General features: G+C 39.4%; 4 protein-coding genes across 7 annotated transcripts in view; 3 read left to right on the top strand and 1 right to left on the bottom strand.

Annotated features, from left to right (window-relative positions):
* aldh3a2b (aldehyde dehydrogenase 3 family, member A2b) overlaps nt 1–13337 on the top strand; it is a 39349-nt gene extending 26012 nt beyond the window's left edge. For both annotated transcript variants that reach the window (XM_034099938.1, XM_034099937.1), the window contains one exon: nt 12588–13337. In XM_034099938.1, the coding sequence (XP_033955829.1) occupies nt 12588–12602 (15 nt within the window). In that variant the 3' untranslated portion in view covers nt 12603–13337. The remainder of the gene's footprint in view (nt 1–12587) is intronic.
* Nucleotides 70–3781, top strand: LOC117459086 (zinc finger MYM-type protein 1-like). 2 transcript variants are annotated; one of them, XM_034099936.1, is made up of 4 exons: nt 70–929; nt 1028–1129; nt 1255–1341; nt 1427–3781. In XM_034099936.1, exons 2-4 carry the CDS (start codon nt 1081–1083, stop codon nt 3637–3639), a joined length of 2349 nt encoding a protein of 782 aa, XP_033955827.1. In that variant the 5' UTR covers nt 70–929; nt 1028–1080; the 3' UTR covers nt 3640–3781. The 2 variants fall into 2 exon arrangements, with proteins under 2 accessions (XP_033955827.1, XP_033955826.1); XM_034099935.1 differs by lacking the exon at nt 70–929 and having other exon boundaries at nt 1052–1341.
* Nucleotides 13338–13427: 90 nt separating the features above from the next.
* On the top strand, nt 13428–20383 carry ca4c (carbonic anhydrase IV c). Its single transcript, XM_034099939.2, has 8 exons — nt 13428–14194; nt 16614–16661; nt 17421–17585; nt 17693–17838; nt 18227–18319; nt 18421–18487; nt 18614–18777; nt 19439–20383. Exons 1-8 carry the CDS (start codon nt 14140–14142, stop codon nt 19625–19627), a joined length of 927 nt encoding a protein of 308 aa, XP_033955830.1. The 5' UTR covers nt 13428–14139; the 3' UTR covers nt 19628–20383.
* A 407-nt stretch (nt 20384–20790) lies between these two features.
* asl (argininosuccinate lyase) lies at nt 20791–26852 on the bottom strand. 2 transcript variants are annotated; one of them, XM_071205394.1, is made up of 16 exons: nt 26761–26852; nt 25649–25843; nt 24797–24880; nt 24560–24616; nt 24359–24456; nt 24194–24271; nt 24037–24114; nt 23895–23947; nt 23690–23752; nt 23459–23573; nt 22951–23035; nt 22426–22485; nt 22231–22314; nt 21764–21844; nt 21267–21373; nt 20791–21092 (listed from the first exon to the last, which is right to left on the bottom strand). In XM_071205394.1, the coding sequence occupies exons 2-16, from the start codon at nt 25793–25795 to the stop codon at nt 20948–20950; spliced, it is 1335 nt and encodes a 444-aa protein (XP_071061495.1). In that variant the 5' UTR covers nt 25796–25843; nt 26761–26852; the 3' UTR covers nt 20791–20947. The 2 variants fall into 2 exon arrangements, with proteins under 2 accessions (XP_071061495.1, XP_033955173.1); XM_034099282.1 differs by lacking the exon at nt 26761–26852 and adding an exon at nt 26053–26211.
* Nucleotides 26853–27655: the final 803 nt, after the last annotated feature.

Below are 27655 nucleotides of genomic sequence, written 5' to 3'. Positions count from 1 at the left end.
TTTTTTTTTTTTTTTTTGCTTGGCGTAGTTTTTGCGCCCCCCTCTATATCTGCAACCATTATTCTTACATACAAAAACAATTCTAACATAGGGGGAAATGAGCCAAAAATCTAAAACGGTCGGTCTAAGAGCCTCTGCTTTAGGTGTTCACAGTCAGAACATGCTAGAGCGCTGTGCATTGATGGGTATCGGTCAAGTGTTTATAAAATTGAGCATTGAGGAAAGAAAGACTAACGTTAGAGAACTATGAAGAGGCAAAAGCCATCCGGGGCGCAGTATAAAAAAAGAAGAAAAGAAGAAGAGAAACGTGCCAAGGTGAAAGGTATGCAATTTTGATTGTATTGTCAACATTAGCGAATGGATCATGTAATCTTGCTAGTTAGCCAAGCCAACGTTAGCTAGCCAGCGTTTGTTATTGCCATTCAGTCAAAACTGTCATAAGGCTATTTTCGTTGTGTCATGAAATAGAAATATTAGTAATAATAACAATGTTAGTTTTGGTGTAGCGAGCTAGCCAGTGTGGTGGAATGTTAGTTAGTTGGTAACGTTAGCTAACGTTAAGTTTACCTCAGAAAGCACATTGACTATCCGAGTCAAACCCTGTCATAATGTGCGCTAACGTTAGCTAACTAGCTCAGGGGTTCTCAACTCCAGTCCTGTTGAATGTTTTCGTTCCAACCCAGAACTAACACACCTGATTCAACTGTTCTAATAAGATAGGCATAGCTCTTGATTAGTTGAATCAGACCTGTCAGGCTGTCCAAATGCTTATTAACTAAATAATAGCTACATTTAACAAATGGAAATTATTCAATGTTGATAATACAAATGTTGTATCATTTTAGATTCACTTTTAAAATATCTGGAACCACCTGTTGAATCAGTTGACAAGGAACAGCCATGCACCTCAGCTGTGCCGGCTTCCTCAGGTGAGTGCAATGTGTCAATAGATGTTCCTGATGATAAATAATTTAATGTGAAATCCAGTCAATATATTTTCTCTTGTGTGTTCTTTCTATATTTATAGACCTAGAACCACATGAAGGAACGTCAGAACAGCAAGCTGCTCATCCTGATGAGATGACCACTGATTCCACCCTGCCACTGACCACTGTGCCTGTTTGTTCTGGTGAGTACAATACGTCAATAGATGGTCCTGATGTGATGATAAATAATTGAATGTAAAAATGACTGTCGTGCCATTTCTAATCCAGCCAATATATTTGCTCTTGTGTGTTCTCTATATATGTATAGGCCCAGAACCACTGCAAGGAACGTCAGAACAGCCTGCTGCATCTCATCCTGATTGCACCACAGATTCCACCCATACACTCTTCTCAGGTGTGTGCCTGGTGAATGTGTGTGTGTGTGTGTGATAAGATATTGTGGATATGAGGTGAGAAAATGTGCTTCACATGCCCTCCAGATGCAGCAAAGACAGACGATCCACTACCAACCGATCCTGCTGATTGCCCTTCACATCTCACAGACACAATGAGAACAGAGTTTGTTCGCAGAGGACCATATCAGATAACACCTGATTTCATTTTCCCAAGGAGAGATGATGGGAGAAGTTGCCACCACCAGTACTTCAGCAGGACCTTAGTAAATGGAGAAAGGATCAAAAGAAGTTGGGTGACATATTCAAAAAAGAAGAACAGTCTTTTTTGTTTTTGTTGTCAACTTTTCTCTCCAAAACAAATTCATTTAACAAATGCAGGACTGTCGGATTGGAAAAATGCAAGTGCTGCTTTGACCAGCCATGAAAATAGTCCGGAACACCTGAACAATTTGGCGTTATGGAAAGAATTGGCAGTTCGATTAAAACAAGGTACAACAATAGACAAACAAGAGCAGGCCCTCCTTGAGGCAGAGAAGAGTCAGTGGAGAGCAGTGCTGACACGACTGGTTGCTATTGTACAGTCTCTGGCAGGGCGAAATATGGCATTGAGAGGAAAGACAGAAATACTCCACTCTCCTTCAAATGGAAACTTTTTGAAAGAGGTTGCGCTTTTAGCGCAGTTTGACCCAGTGATGAAAGACCACATCCACAAGATTAAAAGTCAAACATCCCACCACAGCTACTTGGGCAAAACCATTCAGAATGAGTTGATTGAATGCATCAGTGGAAAGATTCTATCAACAATAGTGCAAGAAATAAAGAAATGCAAGTACTTTTCCCTCATTTTAGATTGCACCCCGGATGTTAGCCACACTGAACAGCTGTCAGTAGTCATCAGAATTGTGACACTGGAAGAAGACCCCCAGATTAAAGAGCACTTCATGGGATTCCTAGTAGCAGAGGAGTCCACTGGTGAAAGTTTGTCCGCCCTGATTTTGAAGAGGCTGGAGGAGTTGCAGATTGCCTTTGATGACTGCAGAGGACAGTCATATGACAACGGCGCAAATATGAAAGGGAAGAACAAGGGAGTACAGGCCAGGCTACTGCAGTTGAACCCAAGAGCTTTATTTGTGCCTTGTGGGGCACATACACTCAATTTGGTCGTTGCTGATGCTGCCAAAAGCTCCAAAGATGACATATCATTTTTTGGCATTGTGCAGAAGCTATACTGCCTGTTTTCTGCCTCTACACAGAGATGGGCCATCCTCAAGAAACATGTCAACCTTTCACTCAAAATGTGGTCAGAAACCAGATGGGAGAGCAGAGTGAAAGCTGTGGAGCCTCTGCGATATGAAGCCGCAGCTGTGAGAGAGGCACTGCTTGAGGTGAGAAACCAGGCCAAAGACCCAATCATCAGGATTGAAGCCCAGTCTCTGGCAGAAGAAGTCGGGTCATTCCGCTTTGCACTGTGCACAGTGGTCTGGTATGACATGCTAAGTCAAATTCAGCAGGTGAGCAAACTCCTGCAGTCCCAAACAATGCAAGTGGATGTAGCAGTAAGTCTACTGAAAAAGACTGAAAAAGCTCTCGAATCCTACAGAGCCACAGGCTTTGTGGCTGCACAAACATCAGCCAAGGACATGTGTGAAGACATGAATGTGGACGCAGTCCTTGTGCAAAAGCGGCTGAAGTCAACAAAGAGGCACTTCTCATATGAGTCTCCTGATGAGCCATTGAGGGATGCCTTGCAAAATCTGGAGGTAACCTTCTTTAACGTGGTGGTGGATGCTGCAGTGTCAGCACAAAAGGAGAGGTTTACCACTCTTAAACATGTGCAAGACAAGTTTGGCATTCTGTACAACGTCCCAGACCTGCCACACCAAGAGCTGATGAAGCAAGCAGAGGCACTTGCACACACCTTAAGCCATGGAGGGCAATCTGATTTGGATGGGAAGGAGCTGGCTCAGGAGTTGGAACATTTACCTGACTTGCCATCAAAGAGCATGACAACTCTTGAGTTGTTGAAATTCATACACACAAAGCAGCTCACCGAAATATATCCCAACTTGTGTATTGCTCTGCGGATCAGTGCAACGCTACCAGTAACAGTAGCTTCAGCCGAGAGGAGTTTTTCCAAATTAAAACTCTTGAAAACATACCTGAGGTCAACCATGGCTCAAGAACGCCTCAGTGGTCTGGCTGTAATCAGTATTAACCATGAGGTTGGTGGTCAGATTTCATATGATGATGTGATTGATGACTTTGCAGCGAGGAAGGCCAGAAGGATTGCACTGTAAATGGAAACCAGTAGGAGCTAATATGTAGGCTAACCTTGTGTGATGATAGGGAGTGGAATGTAAATAGTTCTTAATTTGTTATTTATTTAGCATATTATATATTGATTATTTGACATTTCTTCTTAATTTTCTTTGAAAGCAAATGTGCACATTCTTTTATTGTTTGTTATTATTATTATTATTGTTTGTTAGCTAAGTTGTTTGTTTTAATTCTTTAGTGTGAACTTTACATTTATTCTTAGCTCTTGTTCTTGCTTGTAATAAATAAAGGTGCAGTACTTTACTGTATAACTGTTAAGATGTTTTGATTTTTGGGGGGGGGGGGGGGCGCAGTGGTGAAGCTCGCCTAGGGCACCAAATGTGCTAGGTCCGCCCCTGGTTGGTGGTGTGATGTCAACATGTCCCTGCACATGTGTCTGTATACTTTGTCTGGGAATAGAGGTTTTGGCTTGATGAGGCAAGAATTCAGTTGCATGTAGGTTAAATCTTGCTGTAGGGTTTCTGAAGTAAGAGCTCATCCCATCTGATGCTCTAGAGGTGTGTCTTGATCCCATGCTGAGCACATTTAGCCTGGCATTGGCTTCTGCCAGTTTAGTTTGTATATCCAATTGTTCCTTTTTCCGTTTCACCTGTTCTTCCTGTTGCTCCAACTGTTGTTTTAATTGTTCCCCTTGTACATCAAGCTCATGTTGACTGTTCAGTGCTGCCGCCCTTTCGATTAAAGCCGCCCTTTCTGCCTGGGCTTTAATTCGAGCAGAAGAGGTAGATGATGCATGTGATGAACCAGTTTTGTGTTTTGACTGAGGGTGTGATGCCTTTGAAACGCTGCCATCAGGTCCGATGTCATCTGAGCTGACACTTTGTTCTATGGCACGTCCCACAATAGACTGTCCACTCTCAGATAACCACACATTTGCATCTTGTATAAATCCATCAAATATATGCATCTTTTCTTGCAGCCACTGCTTTTGCCTTCCCATTTCTTCTTCAGGCAGTTGAAGGTCGGTTAATGATTTGTGATTTGCTTTTAATTCATCACAGAGCTTCATAAATTCAACCAGTTTCAACTGTATTTCCTTTGCATTGTCTTTTGAGCTCATCCGCTCTTTCAGTCTTTCCATTAACTTCTTTACTTGCTTGTAGCTGAAGTTTCTTGCTTTTTGACAGTTTGCAATAAACAATTCCAATCCTTTGGCAGTGCGAGTGATAATCCTTCTTTCTCTCACAGATTGCAGTCCAACAGCGCCATCTTGTGACGTGACGTCAGATTTCACAGACATGATTAATGTTCACTGTCCCTTTAAGTTTCGTTTTCAGGAATTGTCCGTTAGCGACAGCGGCCGTTTCAAACAGCCAGGGGCGGATCTAGACAAATATTCATGGGGTGGCAAGAGGGTGGCAGGAGATTTTGAGGGGTGGCATCCCCTGACAGAAGTATATGCTGATTTAAATCGCAATCATATCAATCAATTAGGGGTGTAACGGTACACGTACTGAAATTATTCGGTACGGGCCCTTTGGTTCGGTACACGTGTGTACCGGACGAATATAGCGTCAAACGTAAAAAATTGAGAACATGAACAACTTTCTGGAAGTAATCTATATCATAGAGAGACCAAGTAATTTCATTGGACGAGAGGCATACCATGAGAGCTGGTCACAGGAATGCGTTCAAATGTAGTCAGTAATTTGAGGAACTGTCGAAATGGCGAACGCAGATAAAGTTGAGCTGAAAATCCTCCAGCATCATTGAAGTCTCCGGTTTGGGAACATTTTGGTTTCGCAGTTACGTACAAGGATGACGGACAAAGACAGGTGGACCGAAACAAAGCTGTTTGTCGGCATTGTTCAACTAACATTGGTTACGCGGCTGGCATCACCCGCATGTGAATATCACCGGTACCAAAAGAAAACAGACTGAAGTGCAAACCCAACTCCCGCTAGCATGTAAGCCTCCACCACTCGCAGAAAGTTCAGACCGAGCCAAAGCTATTACAAATGCCAAATATCCTTATGTTGCCATGTTAGCAAAGCGCTACCTGGCTGTATCTGCTGCCTCTGTCCCTAGAGAGGGTGTTCTCCACAGCAGGGGACATTGCTAGTGCCAGCAGATCTGCCCTTTCAGCAGCAATGTGGACAAGTTCATCTTTCTTTAAACAACATGAAAATACAATGACAAGCAAGTCCTAATGTCAAGCTGGCTGCTTAGGTACAGTACAGTTCAAATACAGATTATTTCAGTTCATCGAAATGCTGCACCTTAATGTTTATTTTACTATATTTTGTATTTATTTGAATACATTAGTCACAGTTTAATAATCATTTAATTTTTTTTTTTATGTTTTGTGATAATTTTTATCACATAGGTGATATTATTGTGGCACATCAGTAAAGCCTTACATATAAGGTGGCAGACGTAATTTAATGAATTTTAACTGAACAATAACTGAATGAGTTTGTTTCACTCTTAGACCAGCAGGGGAACCAAATCTATGCAGACTGCTGCAATGAGTACATTAATTAACTGTCTCATCGATGTTTGTCTGAATGAATATGATACTATTAACAATCATATTATTCCCATCAGCTGTCAATCACTGTTAATAAATAATAATAATAGATTTAATTTGTTAGCGTTTTTACAGGTGTTCAAAGACGCTTTACAGATATAGTGAAGAACTGTTATGATTCACATATTCATTTATTATTGAATACACTATATTTTTTGGAGGAGTTAATGATGAATGTTCATCAAGATGCTTGCTCACAGTCCTTCAAATTTGAAAAACAAGTAATTATATAATTATTGATATACAGTTACAACCTTGACTTTACATCAGAAAGAACAAACATTAAAGAAGTGACTAACTGCATCAGTTAGGGTTAAAAAACGTGTATTCAGCTAAAACATCGCTGCAGTTATTATCCAGTGGAAGGTCCTTACCTACTGGCCTAGTTACATCAAAGTGGTTACTTTCTGTTAGCTGGGCAGTGTAGTTTTACACAGTCTTATTTTACTTTCTCAGGACTTAAAACTGTTTTTTGGGGGCAGACCCCCACAAAGAAAAAAATATATACACGCATACAAGGTCATCATCTTAACAGTTTGTTATTCTCATCGAGTCATCCGTGAGCAGAACATCAAGTTGGCATGTCTATTACAGCTGAATGCGGCGATTACTATTTTGTTCAGCAAAACGCCTCACAAACTTATTAAGATCAACAGCTGTAATGCGTTTTGATTCAATGCTGAGTACAGCCAAACTTGACATTCTCTTCTCTGTCATTGTAGACCGCAACTACCTCATTCCTTCAGTGCTTGGGTCCGAACGAAAGGCTTCTCGTTTTGCGCCGTCCCCCGTTCAAGTGAATTCGCCACCAATCATATTTCCACTCTCGCGCCAGGACCGGGGGAGGGGTTACATGACGTGCATCTTGTGCTGCATTCACTTGCACTCGGACATTAGAGACTTTCTCTCATAAATGTCCGATGAGCCACAACTTTTCTTTCAAAACAAAGATGCAAACTGGGGTGGCAGCTGGGGTGGCAAGGCTATTGTTTAGGGTGGCAGTTGCCACCCCATGCCACCCCGGTAGATCTGCCCCTGCAAACAGCTGACATCGTTGCAGCATTACATCCATTTACTAAGCCATTGTCCAATACAGCTTAATATCTCCAATACAATCCTCTTATCCTGCTGCACAGTGCACATACCTGGCCGCTTTCCCAATCTTGGCTCTCAGCCTCTCCGGTGAGCGCAGGTGGGAACAATCTCCAGCTGATTGTGGCGTGTGCAGCTGATCCGTGATGACGATGTCGATCAATCAATCAATCAATGTTTATTTATATAGCCCAATATCACAAATGTTACATTTGTCTCAGTGGTCTTCACAGTGTGTACAGAATATCAGTATGACAATACGACACCCTCTGTCCTTAGACCCTCACATCGTACAAGGAAAAACTTCCAAAGAAAACCCAGTTTAAAGGGAAAAATGGGAGAAACCTCAGGGAGAGCAACAGAGGAGGGATCCCTCTCCCAGGACGGACAGACGTGCAATAGATGCCGTGTGTAAATTGAAAAGATAATACATTTGCAACATAGGTAGTCCAAATGTTTGGAAATGCATGTGTGTATAATAGGAAGATGAATCCACGAGGATATCCATCCAGGACCTATGATCCAGGACCACAGCCACGACTCAAGATCCAGCGCTCGCGATCCAGGACACAGGACCGCAGGATCATCCATGACTCCGGATCCCAGCGTATATAGACACCAAAAGAAAGACATTTGGGGAAGCTGGGTTAATCGGAACATGAGTGTACACGGGTATAGACAGAGAGAAGGAAGAAGTAAGATGTCCCCCGACAAACTAAGCCTATATCAGCAAAACTAGGGGCTGAATCTAATCAGCCCTAACTATAAGCTTTATCAAAAAGGAAGGTCTTAAGCGCACTCTTAAAAACGGATAGGGTGTCTGCCGCCCGAACACAAACTGGAAGCTGATTCCACAAATGTGGAGCTTGATAAGAAAAGGCTCTGGCTCCCATTGTACTTTTAAAGATTCTAGGAACAACCAACAACCCTGCATTCTTGGAACGCAATGCCCTAGTAGGACAGTAGGGTATAATGAGTTCTTTAAGGTAAGATGGCGCCTGCCCATTAAGGGCTTTGTAGGCGAGAAGAAGAATTTTAAATTCTATCCTGTGTTCTATAGGGAGCCAGTGTAAGGCAGCCAGAACAGGAGTCATGTGGTCCCTTTTCCTAACTCTGGTTAGTACACGAGCCGCAGCATTTTGAATCAGCTGAAGCGACTTGATTGACTTCTTAGTACTCCCTGATAATAAAGAGTTACAATAATCCAGCCTAGAAGTAACAAATGCATGGACTAGTTTCTCTGCATCGTTTTGAGGCAAGATATGCCTGATTTTTGCAATGTTACGTAGATGGAAGTAGGCGGTCCTTGAAATTGATTTTATGTGGGCGTTAAAGGATAAATCCTGATCAAATATAACACCAAGATTCCTTACAGTCTCACTGGAGGCCAAATTAATGCCATCCATAGTTAGTATGTCTTTAGATAATTTGTTTCGTAGATTCTTCGGGCCAAGTACAATAACTTCAGTTTTGGTCGTGTTTAACATCAAAAAGTTTAAGGTCATCCACGTTTTTAAGTCCTTAAGACAGTCTTGAATTTTATTTAGATGATTAATTTCATCAGGCTTGATTGATAAATATAGTTGAGTATCATCCGCATAACAATGAAAGTTTACAGAATGATTCCTTATAATATTGCCTAACGGAAGCATATATAATGTGAACAAAATAGGTCCGAGCACTGAGCCCTGTGGCACTCCATGGCTAACTTTGGTTTGCGTGGAAGATTCATCGTTAACACGTACAAACTGAGAGCGTTCAGATAGATAGGACCTAAACCAGCCTAAAGCAGTTCCCTGTATGCCAACTAAGTGCTCTAGTCTTTGCAATAGGATATCATGGTCGATAGTATCAAATGCAGCACTAAGATCGAGCAAAACAAGAATAGAGACAAGTCCCTTGTCTGAGGCTATTAGAATATCATTTGTGACTTTAACCAGAGCTGTCTCTGTGCTATGATGTGTTCTAAAGCCAGACTGAAAATCTTCAAATAAATCATTGTTTTTTAAGTAATCACACAACTGTTTTGCGACCGCTTTCTCAAGAATTTTTGAGAGGAACGGAAGATTAGAAATAGGTCTATAGTTGGCTAAAACCTCTGGATCGAGGTTGTGCTTTTTAAGAAGCGGTTTTATCACTGCTACTTTGAATGATTGTGGAACATAGCCTGATAATAAAGACATATTCATAATATTTAATAAAGAAGTGCTAATTAATGGAAAAACTTCCTTCAACAGCTTAGTTGGAATTGGGTCTAACATGCACGTTGATGGTTTAGAAGAGAGAATCATTGAATGTAATTGTTCAAGGTTAATGGCTGAAAAGCATTCTAGTTTACTATCTAGTGTAATATTAGAACTTACGATTACGGGAGCTGTTGATAACACTATACTGGTCGAAGGCAAGAGGTCATTAATTTTGTTTCTAAGAGTAACAATTTTATCGTTAAAAAAGCACATAAAATCATTACTACTGAGTGCTAAGGGAATAGAAGGCTCAATGGAGCTGTGGCTCTCTGTCAGCCTGGCTACAGTGCTGAAAAGAAATCTTGCATTATTCTTATTCTCATCTATTAATGAAGAGTAGTAGGCTGCTCTCGCTTTACGCAGTGCTTTCTTATATTCATTGAGAGTAATATGCCAAATTAAACGAGATTCTTCAAGTTTAGTGGAACGCCATATCCTTTCAAGTTGTCTAGACTTTTGCTTTATTTTGCGGGTTTCGGCATTATGCCATGGAGCTAATCTATGTTGTTTTATTTTCTTCTTTTTCAAAGGAGCAACAGAGTCTAATTTTATTCGCAGCGCATCTATAGCACTATCAACAACATGATCAATTTGGGGTGGTGTACATTTTGTATAAGTTTCCTCCCCTACATGCAGACATGCTATCGAGTTAAGTATTGGTGGGATCGCTTCCTTAAATGTGGCTATAGCACCAACAGATAGGTTTCTGCTGCAAGAGCTTTTGACTAATGCATTGTAGTCTAGTAACAGTACTTCAAAAGTTACTAAGAAATGGTCGGATAAAGCAGGATTATGCGGTTCGACTAATAGTTGCTCAATTTCAATACCATAAGTCAGAACAAGGTCGAGAGTGTGATTATAGCAGTGGGTTGGTTTATTTACACTCTGACAGAAACCAACAGAATCTAATATAGAGTTAAATGCAACAGTAAGGCTATTTTTATCATCGTCAACATGAATATTAAAGTCACCTACGATAATTACTTTGTTTGTTTTAAGAACCAAAGTTGATAAAAACTCAGAGAATTCTGATAAGAATTCTGAATAAGGACCTGGTGCACGATACACTGTAACAAATAAGATTGGCTGCAAAGTTTTCCAGGTCGGATGCGTAAGACTAAAAACGAGGCTTTCAAAAGAGGTATAATTACATTTTGGTTTAGTATTGATAAGTAAACTTGAGTCAAAGATTGCTGCAACTCCACCTCCTCGGCCCGTGCCTCGAGCAATATGAGTGTTGACATGGCTGGGTGGAGTGGCCTCATTTATGCTGACATATTCTTCATGTCTCAACCAAGTTTCAGTGAGACAGCATATATCAATATTATAATCTGATATTAAATCATTTACCAATATTGCTTTAGATGCTAGAGATCTTATGTTTAAGAGACCACATTTAATCTTCCTGTTTTGTTGCACTGTAGTAGTTGTTACATTTACTTTTATTAGGTTATTATGTATGACACCTCTATTAGGTTTTACCTTAAATTGTCCTTGGGCAGACACACACACTGCTAATATTAGGTATTTTATTGGGTTCGGGATTCCTATGGGTGACTGCCTAGGAGAGAGCGCAGAGAAGCGTGTAAGACTGCGACTCTGCCTCCTGGTCTCAACTCCAGTTTGTCATGGATTACGTCCACAAAGCCCTGAAATGTTTGCCGAAATGAGATCTGCACCTTTCAAAGTAGGGTGAATGCCGTCTCTCTTAATCAGACCAGGTTTTCCCCAGAAGGCTGTCCAATTATTTACGAAGCCCACATTGTTTGCTGGGCACCACCAAGACAACCAGCGCTGAAATGATGACATGCGGCTATACATGTCATCATTGATCAGATTGGGGAGGGGACCAGAGAAGATTACGGTGTCCGACATTGTTTTAGCATAACTACACACCGACTCCACATTAAGTTTTGTGCATTCTGATTGGCGTAAACGAACATCATTACCACCGACGTGAATAACAATCCTACTGTATTTACGTTTATCTTTAGCCAGCAGTTTAAGATGCGCCTCAACGTCGCCCGCTCTGGCCCCCGGAATGCATGTGACTGTGGAGGCTTCGGTCTCTAAATTCACGTCGATTGTGCAATGATCCAATTGTTTGTTTCCGGTGAAAACAATCCTTAATCCATTGGTGAAGTGATTCTTATTGTCCAGTTTTACTCCGAGAGTACGATTCCACTTAATGTAATGGCAATTTACTTTCCTATGTCCTATATATTTTTGCCGTTACTTTCACAGAAGGGCTGAAGAGTGATCCAGACGCAGACACAAACAGATGAGTTTCCGAGTAGTTTATAATGAGGTTTTATTCAGCTTTACATACCAGGGTTAATTGTACAGTTCTAATTGTTGTGATGAGCATCTGCCGGGCTGGTGGAATCGGTATGCTCTCTTCCTTCTGTGTCCCTCCCTCTCCTGTCACCTATGACCTCTTTATATACACCCGGTGCAGCTAAACCCCGCCACCCAGTGTTCATAAATAATATTGCACTATACATATAACTTAAATAAACTGACACACCAACAACACCCATAAAATGGCTCCTACAGATAGATAACTATATTCAAGCATGAACTGTAAGTGTTAAAAAGTTCAAAAGAACTGGGAAACTGTGTTTATCATGTACTTACTATATTCTGTTTCTGTCGCTTATGCCAAGACCTTGAAGTTACATTTACAAATCAATAAAAAATGGACTTTACAGCCCTCCAAACACTGATGTCACTGATTACATAACGTAGGATATAGTTGTGTAAATAAACAAAAACTGTGTTACAGCAGTCAATTAATGCAGAATTATTTTTGTTCCCGTGTTGTATGTGTTGAATGGATATATGCATGAAAATATATTTTACGGTGGATTGCAGTTATTACCTTTTTATACAATTACACAACTTCTGTAAAAAAATGTAAGTGTTTTTGATACTTTTTAACTAAACTTGAAATGCCCTGTATAGTTGGAAAACATCTCAACTTGATTTGCAAGCAGTGTTAATACATGTATTATAAAGAATGTTATTCCTTTTCCAACAGCATTATCTCCTTTGAAGACCTCCCATTCCTTTCCAGACAACAAGTGTGCCTTTTAAAGAGAAGAGCAACGTGCATTTCAAACCATTTCATCAAGGAGACTCTGAACCAATCAAATCAGACTGCTGTCTCAGGTTCAGGGTGTTGTGTTATCCAGTGTCACGTAGCTCACTGTAGCAAGCATCTTAATTTAATGAAGGTAATTATTTATTTCCATGAATGCACACTTAAGTACTTTTAAAAAATCATTTAAACTTTTGAACGTACAATATAATGCTGTGATTCAACTAATGAATGCTTTTAAATGTAAAATAGAAATGCTGTGATTTGGCTAATGAATGCTTTCAAATGTGAACAATTACAGTTATACACACAGGCAGAATCAGAACAAAGAATGTTTTACTTAAGGGCCGAGAAAATTAAGTAAGTCGATATTGCTGAATAATGAAGCTGTTTTTAACGTGTAGGAGTTACCTACAGTTCACGTTGTGTCCTCTCCATTTCAATGATAGATGATCCATTAACTAAGCATTCAGCCTGAAGGTACTTCTGTCCAGTGAAGGTTTGTTTTCCTCACAGTGAAAGCAGAGATGCAGAGCATTTGTCCAGACTTCCTGTAGTTGACTAACACCTGAAATAATCTAACACAATTATATGAAGGATGCCTTTATGTCTTTTTTCTAAAAACACCATATGCCTGTAACAAATTTAAATGTGTAAATTGTTTGTTACATTTTAAACAACTTGATGTTCTGAATGTCTCTGTTTTTTTTTAGCACATAAGTAACATTTTAAGGGATTTTTTAAATACTTAATTGAGTAATTGCATGTATCTTTATATTGGATGAATAATCAAATACATATATTTCTACATGTAACCGTTTGTGACATGACTTTATTTTCATAAAGTACCATTATAATATTGTATTTAAAGCCATTTGAGCTAGCATGCAATATATTAGCCTGGTAATCAGAAGAAAAGGGCTTTATCACATCAGGAAAGTAAGGGTTGATTTGTAGGAAACCAGGTGTTGCTGAATAAACTAACGTTGACTTTGTTTAAGCATGCACTATACCGAGATATTAAATATCCCTCCCAACCAATCCAAAGCAAAGATGAGGAGCAGGAGTAATCAGTTAGTCTCTCTGCGCCACACAGTCACATTTTTCTTTGAACCAGATTTGCCTTAAGTGACAACTCAAGAGACTTAATGGTACCTCTCTGGAACCAGAAAATACTTTATATAACTTTTTATACATATGTCTTGTAGACAAAATGTTCGGAAGGTCTAATCTTAAATTTCAGTTTAACAAGCAAGAAGCTATCTGGAAATAACGTGTCTGCTTTGGCCACAGAGGGGCCTCTCTTTCCTCGTTCTCACACCTGACAACTTTCTCAGAGAGACATTTTTTCCCTCTCTTTCCTCACACACACACACACACACACACCCTTTTTCATTAAATCTCCCTCCCTCCCTCAAGTGCAGCTCATTGTCGGTATGTGAAAGCAGTTGAAATTAGTCTGTTAAGATCTTCTCAGGTCTCTGTGCTGATCATGGATTTTTCTGTCTATCTCCTGACTCTACTTTCTCTCTTCTCTCAGTGCACAGGTAGGATGCAAACACACACACATACACATAGAATGCTCTGACATGAAAATCAGCAAAATAACTTACGTAATCAAAGCAGTGATTTTCAATCACAGGTAAGAGATCATTCTAAAAAGCAGGAAAAGAAATTCATATTTTTAACTGATTTCCTTCAAATATTAGCTTGTTCCATGTCAACCAGTGGTTCATTGTATCTCTTTATGACAGTTCAAATACAAAAGGGAAAAATACATATGTTTTGCTTGAACCGGCCACAAATGAGAGACGTTCAACAAGTGATGAGAGATTATTGTCAGGAACAATATACTTGATTTGTTTCTCAATTCATCAAATAACCCTCCATCTATAAAGATCAGAATGTCTTCTTTTTTTTTCAAGCAGTCAACAACATTCAATTGACAACAGCATAAGCGAAGAAAAAAATCCACTTTTAAGATGTTTTAAGAAAGCATGGATTTATTTTAAAAGTGAGACAATGTATTTTTTTCGATAGCAGTTAGTAAAATGAGCCAACATTAGCCACCAAAAGTTTCTAGTTCTTAGGAGTTCAAGTCTCCATTTGTAAGATGATGACTGTGTTATTTATTCTTTGAAAACTTAGATTGTGTTACTTAAAAGGCTTAAAAAATAGTAAGAAACGATTTATTTATTGTATGTGTTTATCTAGAATGCAGTTTTATTAGAGAATATATTAAGTGAGGACTCGGGTCACATGGCTTGGTCCTAAAACAGACTGAAAACACAATTTAGATTATTTGAGAAAATTAAAAAACAACTTGCACTTTGACTTAGATCTTAACACAACTGAGTCTTTTCTAGTATATATATATCGGTTTCAAACATTCAGTTTAAAAGACCTAATTATGTCTTGTTTTGGACGTAAAATAAGTCAACTATAAGGACTTGAAACTAAAGTGCAAAGACTTAGTTACTTGTGACTTGTAAAACAAAGACCTCTGAAAAATATGATGTATGAGGAAAAGAAAAGAAGCTGGTGATATAAAAGGGTATGACTTTTCTCCATTTGGCACTGGTGTATTTCGAGCCAGGCGGAGCAAAGCCAGCCTCCACCTGTGCATTGTTCTCAGTTGGTGAGAACTGTTGTCCCCTTTCACAGAATTGCATTGTGGGAAGCAGCGGGGTTAATCTGTGTTCCTATATTAGCTAAATGGTTCTCTATAGCGCCTTTCATTCCCACCGCAGAGTCAAACACTGGAGTTACATTCACATCAGCAACACAATACACAACCACAGCACAACACTGAGACTGCACCTGGTGGATGGACATGTTTAATGCTTCACAAATGAACACCACTTGTGATTTTTGAAGCGTAAATGCCTTGGCATGCAGGCCTGCAGTATCTGTTTTAATTTCAATCAGTAAATCAGCTTATTTCTTACAGCGGGGAATAAAGACACATTACAAGGCAGTCATTTATTTAGTTATAATTTATCAACAATTTATATCCAGTTTTCCTTATGCCAACTTCAGCAATGAAAACGTCAAATTAAATGTAGTTCTTTTTTTATGTTTTTCACTTTAGGCATGTACTGCAGCTGGCCTTTCTATGTGCACACTGTTGTAAATGAGAATCTCACAGAGGTCATGTCCTGTGATTACAGTTAATACCGAGATTAGATTTGTCACAAAGCATTTCTAGTTTTTAGAAACCTATTTGTTTAGTGGCAAATGAGAAAACAACATTGATGTTTGTACAGCATATTCTAAAACTGGTTATCATCTGTTTTTAACAGTGCAACAAAAAAATTGAGAGAAATATAAACTATTCAACACAAAATTGGTTTCTTTTTTGTTTGTGTTTAGCGCATTGTCGCAACATGAAATCATTAAACCTTTTCAACCCAATATGCCTTAGTCCTAGTTATTATTTTCAGTGTTTATGTAACCTCTGGTTAAAGCGCATTGACCGTCAGCTGTTGACTGAGTGTGACCTGTGATGGATTTACATCATCAATTTCAGTGCTGATGATGTTTTGTTTTGTCAATATAACTGCTATCAGAGAACTGATGAGCACACAAAAAAGCCTCTGTAGGACATGATTAGTAATGTGAGAATTAAAACAGATGTGTGTGTGTGTGTGTGTGTGTGTGTGTGTGTGTGTGTGTGTGTGTGTGTGTGTGTGTGTGTGTGTGTGTGTGTGTGTGTGTGTGTGTGTGTGTCTGAGAACGTGTTTACCTGATCTGACTTCTCAAAGAGCACAAACACATTAGCAGATCAGCCGGTGAGATAGCTGACTGAGAACGAAAACAATGTGGCTAATGGGCCGTGGAAATGAGAAGAATAATGCCTCATGTATTAACCAGAGAAAGCCATATTGTTTGGCACAAGAGAGAAGTGACTAGCCTTTACTATACGGTTAGTCTGTGTCTGAACTCAATGCAGTGCTTTCTCTGCAGCTCAGTGGTGTTACCAGAGCCAGTACTCCTGTGATGACACATGCAGAGGTAAGAAATGAAAAGACTGTCACATGTTTCAAGAGAAAACCCCCAAATGGTCAAAAAAATAACATATCCGTCACATTCTTGTTAAAAATTGATCCAAACCTATTTTTGTATGAATTAGAATGTTTTAGTACTCAATAACAATGAATCACTTGGATGTGAAAGGGGTCGCTCGTAGTGATGAATCAACAGAGAATAATCACCCAACTCTGCAGTTTATGCAGCTTTAGCTTATATTCATAGTCTTATTTTCAACCACAGAAAGCAGCTGTTTTAAAAGAAAAGGCTCTTAGGAAAACAGACTGCAATGATAGTTAAGGTTGTATTAAGTCTTCTGGATGTGTATAGGCAACTGTTAGCTCAAACATATGCCCCATCATTTAAATGATGTGATTACATTATGTTTGCATACAGTTCCATAAATTGCCCAATATACAAGACACAATTCTTTAGAACACACACACCTCTGGCCTTGTGACAGACAGCAGAGATAAACCAGACGAAAGCTTCACTCCTGCTTTTAGAACATTCTAAAAAGAATTGAACATTTGGTTACCTAAGCAGACTTTGTGTTCATACTCAGTGGGGTTAACAGTACTAGAAATCAAATCAAACCTGGAGGGGAAATTATATTGTGTATTATGGGGTTTTTAAAGTACTTTGCGAAAGAAGAACATGTGTTCAGCCCAGGCTGACCTGTTCTCTCAGCATTTTGGGGGGAAATATCAGGCACTGAAGCCTAAATGTGATGTTTGTTTTCAGATCCTATTCGATGGGCAGCTCAGTTTCCCAGCTGTGGAGGACTTCGCCAATCCCCAATCAACATCATCTCAACTAAAGTGCACGTCAACAGCGCCCTGCCACCCTTCAACTTCATCGGTCACACCAACACTATCAACATCACAGTGGAAAACAAAGGACACTCTGGTGATTAGGAACCTGCTTTATTGGTGTCTTTCCCTCCAGACTATTATTTACCAGTTGTTAACACCTCCCACAATTTAATTTTAACAAATGTATTCTCTTGGCTGTAGCTCACTTTGCTCTGCCGCAGTCGGTCCGTCTGACTGGAGGAGCTCTGCCCGGTCACTACCGAGCCGCCCAGTTTCACTTCCACTGGGGAGGCAATGGGAGACCCGGATCAGAGCACACCATTGATGGAGAGCAGTTCCCCATGGAGGTACGTCACACAAGAGCCTACATGTTAAGCTATTTAAATATTAAAGTGACAGGGGTCTAATAGGTCCAACAGCTTCATTCCTCACTGACCATTGAGGGTCAATATTTTACAAACATGCCGGAAATGCAACCATTAATTAAGTCTTCAATGTTGGTAGAAATAATAGACTTAGAAGAACCTGAAAAGCATGGTCAAGTTGTTTAGGATTTACATGAGCTGTGCATATTTACAGTATCAGTCAATGAGTAGAGAAAAATGCACCTACCCTTTATTAATACTTTTCCCCACAAAAATATACTGATATTTTAACAAATGTGTGTTTAACACAGTGCACAGAATAACATGCTCTCCACTACTGTAACTCATTGAGCTGTGTTTTGGGTTTCAGCTGCACATCGTCCACATCAAGGAACCGTACGGCTCTCTGGCAGAGGCCGAACATGACATGGCAGGTATAGCCCTGCTTGCCTTCCTGTTTGAGGTAATATAATACATTATTTGGTCTGCGTTACTCTGCACTCTTAATATAAATTTAAAAGCACCATGTTGGCTTGTGTCATAATGTTGGCGTCTTCCTCACAGGAATCACCAGATGATAATCCTCATCTGGACTCATTAATAGCTTCTCTTGGCCGAGTAAAAAACAATGGTATGAGTGAACTTCTCAAATGTGAAGAGCTTTCTTCATATTAATGGACTTAGCCTTATAAATAAATTGTTATTTTAAGTGTTTTACCAAACTAACCCTCTTTAAAACACTTATTTGTGTGTTCAGGCAGCAGCACAGTGATCCCAAACTTCAGGCTCAGTGATATTATCCCGTCAGACCGTTACCTGTTCAGTTACTACCGCTATGTGGGCTCCATGACTACTCCAGGATGTGAGCAGGCCGTAGCCTGGACGCTGTTCCACAGGACGCTGCCCATCAGCAGCCGCCAGGTGAGAAACTATAGATTAAAGGCTAAGAGTCAACACCCTGATGACCAATAATTGATCTTGGTTGTATTTCCTCAATATGTGAACCTTCAAACATTTTGACATAAAATAAAACAATTATTTAAAGACTCTTGTTACTGAGACTGTAAATAATTCCTACATAACAAAATGTTTCGTAAATAGATTTACATCCCAAAATATATTGCAAACTGCACCTTTGGTTGGATGTTACTAATAGAGACATAAACCCTTTATCTTATATACAAAGTGTGAAAAGCCTAATGCCTATATTGCGTTTACGCTGAAAACAACTTAAGCTAAACAGTTTCAGCATGAAGAATTACTGGTAGGACTTTATTTACTTTATAACGATAGAAGAGTTGCTCCAAATATTCAAGTAAATTAAACATTTAATTGAAGGGCCCATGAACTTTGTTAGATTGGTTTTTGAGAAAGCTTGAACAGATACTCTATTATTGAATCCCTGTGACTCTTCAAAATAAAAAAGACTTGATTAGGTAAAAAGTAATTTAAACGTGTGCAAAATAAATGTATGCCTTGAAAAGTAACCATTGATTCACTTTAAGACACATCCATGTCATTTTCTTTCAGTTTTACATTTTTATCTTTGACTAAAAAAGTTTTATTTTCCTACCCACTGCAGCTGGATGCGATAACTCAGCAGTGTCGATTCTGGACGGGACAGCCCATGACGGACATTTTCAGACCTACGCAGCCTCTGGACGGCAGGGTGGTGTATCGGTCCAAGGCAGGCGCCGCCCTGGGGGGTGTGATGCACTGGTGGGTCGGGGTTTCCTCCGTCCTGCTCGGGAGAACCGGTCTGATACACTGACTCAGCACATCTGATTTTAGGGCCAAAACTACTTTTACCTGTGTGATAGTGAACTGTTCATAATGTTCATGGTTATTCTTTTTTTGTAAGTGTCAATGTGACATTGAGATATGTGCTATTGTAGAATGTGTCTTTACCTTTTTCCAGTAGTGAACAAGTCAGCTCTGTACTAGCTATTTAGGAGGAACGGGCCTGTTGACCTGATATCATCACGACCTCCTTTAAAGTCTGGATAATATGCAGTTTCTGTGCGAGTAGGATCTTTACCTCTAGGCCTTTACGTCAACTTTCCTTATTGTTGTCATTAGGAGTCAATATTGTATAAATGCAAACTGTTGCTATACATTTACTCTAATCTGCTTTCCCCTAATATATGTTTTACAGTAGAAGAAGAGTGATGAAAAAATGTGTATAATTAATGGTTAACAATAGGTTATGTTTGTCTTTCTATCAATAACAATCTGAGGGTCTTTCCTTTTTCAGTAACTGCTATTTTATGTAACTTAGCCTGTTATTGTTCTCTTCCCTGACAATCAGAACACTCAGCCTGGAAAATTAGACAGTCAAGGCATTTCCTTAATATTCTGTACACTTGTTAATTTGTAACAAATGAAAACAAATTATTTGTAAAAAAAAAAAACAGTGAATATATTTAAACCCTTGTACAATCACAAAATAGACCTAAATAATTTTATGTTAGAAATGATATGATTTCGTTTTTTAGAGATAATAAAAATGATTGATACAATGTCAATAAAATCTGAACTGATTGATTTTGTGTCTTCAATCATTTCTATAGAAGTGTTTTGTATAAATACTTAAAAGTGTTTAGTTTGCCTTAAGAAAAACATTTGCGTTGTTTTGCCTTCTCTTTTATTGTGTGGAGTTTATTAAGAGTTAAGTTTTGAGACTTATAATTGACACTGATGCTCTAAACGTAACCAATAAACTAACTAGAAAACCTATTTTACTGACATAGCTGTTACTTTGTGCAGATAGTTCATGTTTAAACAATTTCTTGACTTTCATGAATTAACAAATGTATTGTTAAGCCAATAGACCGCACCACCTCGAGTCTGTGTGGGTTTAAAAAGAAAGATAAATTACCTCAATGATGTGTGGTGGAAATCAATCAGCTTTAATGACACAGCTGTAAAACACTGTTTCAGTAACATTTATTTATTTTGTCAACTATTTTACTCCAACCCTTTGTAACAAATTTCAAAAATGGGGGAAAAAGTCGCGGCTTATAGCCCGAAAAGTACGGTACATGTTGGCAGTAAACCTGATTCAAATTGTTAAGGTGGAATTGGGTGGATGTCACTGCGTCTGTTTCTTAAGCCAGTCCCTCAGGTGGTCTACCTGTGCAGAAACGCTACTCTTGGCCGTGCCTCCAGGGGCCTGATACTGCTCCACACTGCTGCTGTAGTCCCACACCAAGGACACGTCACTTCCAAACAGAGGACTAAAACCACAGTAGAGAAAAAGAAAGAGAGAGGAAGTTGAGAAAATCAAAATGGCTGGAGGAGAAAATAATGGGAGAGGAACTTATACTAACTCTGTTGCTTGAAAATAAAGTAATGGTTGAGTTTGAGTCTTTTAGCAGTTGTGTGTGTGTTAATGGGAAGAAGACAGTCACCTAAGAGCACTCAGGTCTTCCACAGTGAGTTGATTCAGGGCGACATTTTTGGATTCAGCAGCAAACACCGCTTTTCCAGAGATACCATGGGCCTCTCTGAACGGCACCTACAACAGAGTTAACAAGAAATACATGGAAAACCATAACTTGTTTTGTTTGCTATTGTCTTTATTATAGCCATCCTACATGTAACTGTTCTCTGCGGCACATGTTAAATAAAGTTACCAGAACTTTAAAAAAAATGCCTTAATATATATAGTCAAGAGCTGTTTTTCACTTGGTTGAACAGTTGACATGAAGATGTGATAAATATCATAATTAATCAACAACAATAAATGTCATCATTTTTATCTGTGTACTAAAGTGAACTATAGTGATCGTAAAACAGCCTCCTATAGTCACATTGTATTATTTGTTTAAAACCTTTATTTTATTTTAATCAAATTCCTTTATAAAGACTTTGTGGAAATATTTGTAGAAAGGGAAACACAACGTACCCCCTGCCTCACAAGGTAGTAGGCCAAGTCAGTAGCCAACATGTCCGGACTGAGGGCCGCTTGCATCACACTCTGGTTAATCTGAAAGCAGGAGACACATCGAAGGAATCAAAATCATTGGACTTCTGTCCAAACAATTTCTCCTTCTTTTAAACGGCTGCTTTAACAAAAAAAGTCTTGATATCTTAAGTAGCATAATCATAAAATATTGTATGCAATGCTATGAAATTGGTGTATAAAACATGCACATTTGGGCCTATCGTCTTTCTTTCTGTTTATATACGTTTGGGTTTCTTTCAGTGTGTCAAAAGAAAACAGATAAATAAAGAAGTCAAGATTTAACTAAATATAAAGCCAAGCAGTCGCAACCTTTCAGTTATGAAAATTATCAACAATCTCCTTGCAACAATGAGACTGAGCAGTGTGTTTTTTCTTTCTAAATAATAAACAGTGACTTCATCTCTGACCTTGAGAGTTGACATGACTCCAGTTGTCACCTGCAGCACAGCGTGGACAGTGTCATAGCAGTCAAACATGGCCTCCTTATCCTCCTGAAGAAAGATTTCAAGGACAAAGACAGCATGACAAAAAAGCTAGGTGTAAATTACACAGAAAAAGTCCTTCCAATGAAGTGAAAGCACACAAAAGACACACTTTCATACCTGCAGGTCTTTGTTGTAGGTGCTGGGCAGGCCCTTCAGAGTCATCATGAACCCTGCACACTGGAATACACACAGTACACACTTCAGTTTTACAAGAAAGCAGCAACGAGTCATACAAAGTAACACAACTTGACAAAAATAGCAAGCCTGAATGTGCTGCTCTGCTTCTGAGAGATATAAAGGATCATACATAAAGCTACAAACTAGTAAAACCTGACAACTTTTACAATGAGGGTTGCCAGGTTTGATTCTAAAGTAAAAAATAGTGATAGCTCTATGACACATGAGGGCACTGCTCATCCAGAATAAAGCTACTAGGAAATGGTGAAAGATATGCAGTTCATTCATTTAATCAATCGTTTTCTATTAAAAAGAATAGTAAGCTATGAAAATGTTTTTCTTTGATTACACTACTTGCAGTGCTTTTACATGTTTGACTTCTCTAGACACAATAATGAGTGCCAATTAAGGTCCTTTGATGAAAAGATAATTGAACAATAGTGTATCTTTAGTCAGAGGTCTTACGCTGCCAAAGACACGACCTGCTTTACTCCTGATCAGCTCCAGACTGTCTGCATTCTTCTTCTGGGGCATCAGACTGCTGCCTGTGCTGCACAATCAGCAAGTATAGGGGAGACGAAAAAAGGAAACAAGGTAAATGCAGGTTTAAATGCACAATTAAAGATTGGGCTTAATACAGCTTTAATATTTCATAATGCTGATGGTTGAGGTGTCTACAGAGACAGTACGATCTAAAAGTTTTCATTTCACTTTGACATCATTCAGTGTATAACATAATTTTTTTTGACAGCAGCCCTTAAACGTATGGGAGCTTTTGTTTACCGACTAACTATTATAAATTCACCCGGACATTTGTCAAATATCATTTACTATATTGAATTGGAGTAATGCACATGTGGAGATTAAAAACAATACAAAATGCCTGACTTGTCACAAGTTGATCCAAATGTGTGTAGTCTTAAGATCATGTGCAAACTGTATTTTAGGACCATGTTATGAAATACAAACCGACCTGTAGGCGTCAGAGAGCGAGATGAAGGAGAACTCTTTTGTGCTGTACAGCATCAGGTCCTCGGCCATCTTGCTCAGATGGGTCAAACACAATGAGGCCCAAAATAAGAACTCCGCTAAAGAAACAGACACAGAGGCATTACATGAAGAAACGTAGAGAACACAGAACAATTATCTTTTTTTTTATGTTTATGTTTCAAATGACTTGAAAGACATGTAAGGTTTTACGTACCGACAAAGTCCCTTTGGCCTGTGGCGTCCATGCTGTTAATACTGATTCCATCAAACTCCAACTCTACACATGAAGAGAAATTGTATAGTTTAACTTCATAAAAATCTATTTTTTATAAATAAACCACACACAGGTGAAAGATAGATGCAACAAATGTGCTCTCAAAATATTTTGACAGGATAATCTTGAAATGTTCTGGCCCGACCTTTCCGCAGTAGCTCTCTGTCGATGTCAAATGGTGTTCCAGCAATGGCACCACTGCAAAACAACAAGAATCCTTGTTATTAAATGATCAGATCAATGGGAGAAAGTCAGTTTCAGACCGTGAGTTTGTGTTCAAAGCATACCTGCCAAGAGGTAGGACATTAACCCTTTTCTTGATCTCCTGAAGTCGGTCCACATCTCTGCTCAGAGCAACAGCATGACTGAGGGCAAAGAAACAAACGTCACTGTTATTAACAAAAGATCATCTAAAATAAAAGTTCACTTTATTAAAAAGGTCACCTTAGAATCCAGTGGCTCCATCTGATTGGCTGAGCTCTCTGCATGTGAGTGTAACCGGGAAACAGGACGTCAATTTCTCTGAAAGGTGACAGTAGACAGACACAACTTTTAAAAAGAACGGGGAAAAGTGTATTTGTTGTTTGTGTAAATGTGTTTCTATCTCACGCTGCCGCCCGCTCCACCATGGTGGACATCAGCTGTAGTGCATTGTCCGTCAGGGTGGTGATGGCATCTCGCAGCCAAAGCCTCATGTCCGTCACAACCTGGATGACACAAACACACGCAGCACGGTCTAGTGATATCAGCTAGTTCTTACAGAAAAGTCAAACATAGGCTGCAAACAGTCATTTTAGTGTAAAAACAAACCTGGTCGTTTCTGCTCCTGCCTGTGTGCAGCTTCCCTGCAGGTGCACCGATCAGCTCCTGAAAAAATAACAGGCAGTAAAAGGACTAAAATAAATACTCATCACAGCCAACACCAATCTACCAAGGATGACAGACAGAGTATGTTAATAACCCATTGCTAAAGGAATCATTATTATGTTAAATACCGTTTTGACTCACTTCTGCAGAGTAATGTAAAACTCACAAGCCTTATCTCACCTTTAGCCTGCGCTCATTGGCAGTGTGAATGTCTTCATCTCCAGGTTTGATTACAAAAGCACTTTTGGACCACTCTTCTGAAATCTGGAGAATCCAAAAAAGATTATATCACTAAATAAGCTAAACCTATACTGTGCAATTAAAGAGTTCTTCTCTGCATTTAACAAAGACATGAACAGCTACTATTAAATGCATTATGGACCTACCAGACCTGCCTAGTTAGAGGCAGCACAAACCACTTAAAATTACATTTTACATCAACATTATGTTTGTTTGTGTTTTGTGTTAGTTGCTTAATTTCACTTGCATTGCCAAAGCATAACACCAGGGTAAAGAAGGCCGCCTAAAACCTGAGCTGACTGTTAAACTGAGGCTGTTAGGCAGCTTACATCTGTCACATGATGATAGTATTGTCCAGCACAAAGTCAGCATAATACAGAGAGGAATTCTGCCCCATGGCACATTTTCAGCTGTCATCTATTAACCTACATAAACAGTGTAGGACAGGGAAGACAAACATACCCATTATGCAACAGGAGTGTATTCCCAAGACAAGTGTGAGAGCATTGTACTCAGAAAGTGAAGTATCACACAGACTATTCGCTATGTATGTGTGTATATATATATATATATATATATGTATGTGTGTGTGTGTGTGTGTGGTGTGTGTGGTGTGTGTGTGTGTGTGTGTGTGTGTGTGTGTGTGTGTGTGTGTGTGTGTGGTGTGTGTGTGTGTGTGTGTGTGTGTGTGTTGTGTGTGTTGTGTGTGTGTGTGTGTGTGTGTTGTGTGTGTGTGTGTGTGTGTGTGTGTGTGTTGTGTGTGTGTTGTGTGTGTGTGGTGTGTGTGATCACCTGATCCAGTCCTTGTAGAATCTGATTCATCTCATTTGTGGTGACTAGCTTTGTCTTCTCCAGAGCTTTCACATAAGCCTTGCTCCCTCGGATGTCAGCATCCCACATCCTCTTGTCATAAGCGATGGATGCATTGAACCTCTCCATGATAGGATCAGTGTCTCCCACGAAGCGACCCCCCCAAAGCTTATTTCCCTGACAAGCGGCACAGACAGAGAGCATGACTGGCTTTAGCTAAATGTTAGATGAAACAAAGTTGGTAGAAACAATACAATAGTCGCCGTTACATGTGTCTGTATACAATAGTGGTCCTAGTTTGACGGCTTGCTTTAGCTCCAGCTGAGTGTTAAAACAACAAAAACACATGTATGCCGGTGGTCGAGATGCCTCAAGCTTTACCTTACCTCTGTGCTGGCCATGTTTTTCGCCGGTCGCTGTCTGTAGCGGTTTTGTCCGGTGAAACAATATTTAGGCAGAGGGGAAGTTGAATGCCAACTACAACCCAATAATAACGTAGCTTCTAGACGTGAGGCTACAGCGAGGCAGTTTCCCTCTAAAGGTGTGTGTATCTCTTTAAAAGACTTCACCGAAGACGTTCCACGCTGCTTCTCATATTACGTCATCCGTTTAAAGTTAAGAAAACTATTTATATTATAATTACATGGCTTTTATCAAATTATGAATCATATAATCCATTGATTTGTTTTCTCATCATATGTATTTTACTTTCATTGAATGTAAAAAGCTTCCTGCACAATACAATTACGGAATGATTCACATTTGTTTTTGTCATTACTGAATTCCCTGGCACTTGTTTTCCTTGTTTATTATTTGCAATTGTTCATATGTCATTTTGTTGTCTGTATTTGATCAAGTTGGGTGACAACAACTGGTATGGGGAAGTGATGCCTCTTAATTGTTGGGAAACTATCTCTCATGCAGTGGCGTTTTTATATGTATATATATATATATAGCTTTTTTTGTCTGATGCTTCAATTAATTTTAAACAGACAGTTCAACAAAAGGATACCCACAACATTTAATTTTATCATTTAAATATTGAATTGTTCTCTCTTAGTAAGATCCCATTTTCAATAAAATTGCAGTCTTACATGAAGATGAAGTCCATTTGCCTATCCTTCTGGACACACATCCAGTAGGGCCTGGCTCATTTCGTGGCATCTGCAGGCAGTGGCAAGTCCTTCCGGCATATGCCACAGAGGCTGCTACTCTGTGGTAGCTGTGGCAAGTACTTCCGGCATATGCCACAGAGGCGGCTACTCTGTGGTAGCTGTGGCAAGTACTTCCGGCATATGCCACAGAGGCGGCTTGTTTGAGACACATTGCGGCTCGCCTCGAAAGTAGACGAGAGTAGCCGATCGCAGCCGGGGGAGGTGTCAAAATGCTCGTCTTAAGTCGGACAGCTCGGACTCAGAGTCGGCTTGACTGGCTGGGTTTGCAATGGCGGAAATTGCGTTGGCGTTTTTCGTTGCAGATGAAGTGGATGCAATAGAAATCCCACATGTATTGTATGGAGAATGACATGATCTAAAGGGACTGTGATTGAGAGAAAATTAAATATTTGTTTACAATAAACATGAATATGTCATTTGTTTGATTTGCATTAAAAGACAATACCATTTTTTATTTAAATGATAGATTACCTTGTGCATTTGTTGCAGCCCTTGCTTGCTGCATAAGTGCAGCTGCTAAACTGTTATCTGAAAAATAATTTACATAATTTAAAATCATATCCAGATTGTTGGAATGCAATTTAATTGTTTACTCACCATTTTGTAGTCTTTGGGAAATGTCTTGTGAGACTCTTACAGTGATGTCTCCCTGTCCATCACGCAGTGTAAGCACCACAAATTCCATTTTACCCACTGTAGACAAAGGTGATCACTATTGCTTTATATAGGTTTGTTAATTCAGTCATGATGAGGAACCACACCAGTGACTGGGTTCCATAATTAGAAATGCTCCTCCCTCTTAATGTTTGCAAAA

Source organism: Pseudochaenichthys georgianus, chromosome 14 (assembly GCF_902827115.2).
Source record: "Pseudochaenichthys georgianus chromosome 14, fPseGeo1.2, whole genome shotgun sequence".
Taxonomy (NCBI): domain Eukaryota; kingdom Metazoa; phylum Chordata; class Actinopteri; order Perciformes; family Channichthyidae; genus Pseudochaenichthys; species Pseudochaenichthys georgianus.
This window is presented reverse-complemented; position numbering and strand designations above follow the sequence as displayed.

Excerpts from the sequence above, each read along its gene's own strand:
- LOC117459086 (XM_034099935.1), top strand. The coding sequence starts at position 1,188 with ATGACTGTCGTGCCATTTCTAATCCAGCCAATATATTTGCTCTTGTGT. Across the intron at positions 1,342-1,426 it reads CACCCATACACTCTTCTCAG|ATGCAGCAAAGACAGACGAT; the intron begins GTGTGTGCCTGG and ends CATGCCCTCCAG.
- ca4c (XM_034099939.2), top strand. The coding sequence starts at position 14,140 with ATGGATTTTTCTGTCTATCTCCTGACTCTACTTTCTCTCTTCTCTCAG. Across the intron at positions 18,320-18,420 it reads TGCTTGCCTTCCTGTTTGAG|GAATCACCAGATGATAATCC; the intron begins GTAATATAATAC and ends TCTTCCTCACAG. Across the intron at positions 18,778-19,438 it reads TGCCCATCAGCAGCCGCCAG|CTGGATGCGATAACTCAGCA; the intron begins GTGAGAAACTAT and ends TACCCACTGCAG.
- asl (XM_034099282.1), bottom strand. Across the intron at positions 23,753-23,894 it reads CAGAGAGCTACTGCGGAAAG|AGTTGGAGTTTGATGGAATC; the intron begins GTCGGGCCAGAA and ends CTTCATGTGTAG. Across the intron at positions 22,315-22,425 it reads CCTACAACAAAGACCTGCAG|GAGGATAAGGAGGCCATGTT; the intron begins GTATGAAAGTGT and ends ATCTTTCTTCAG.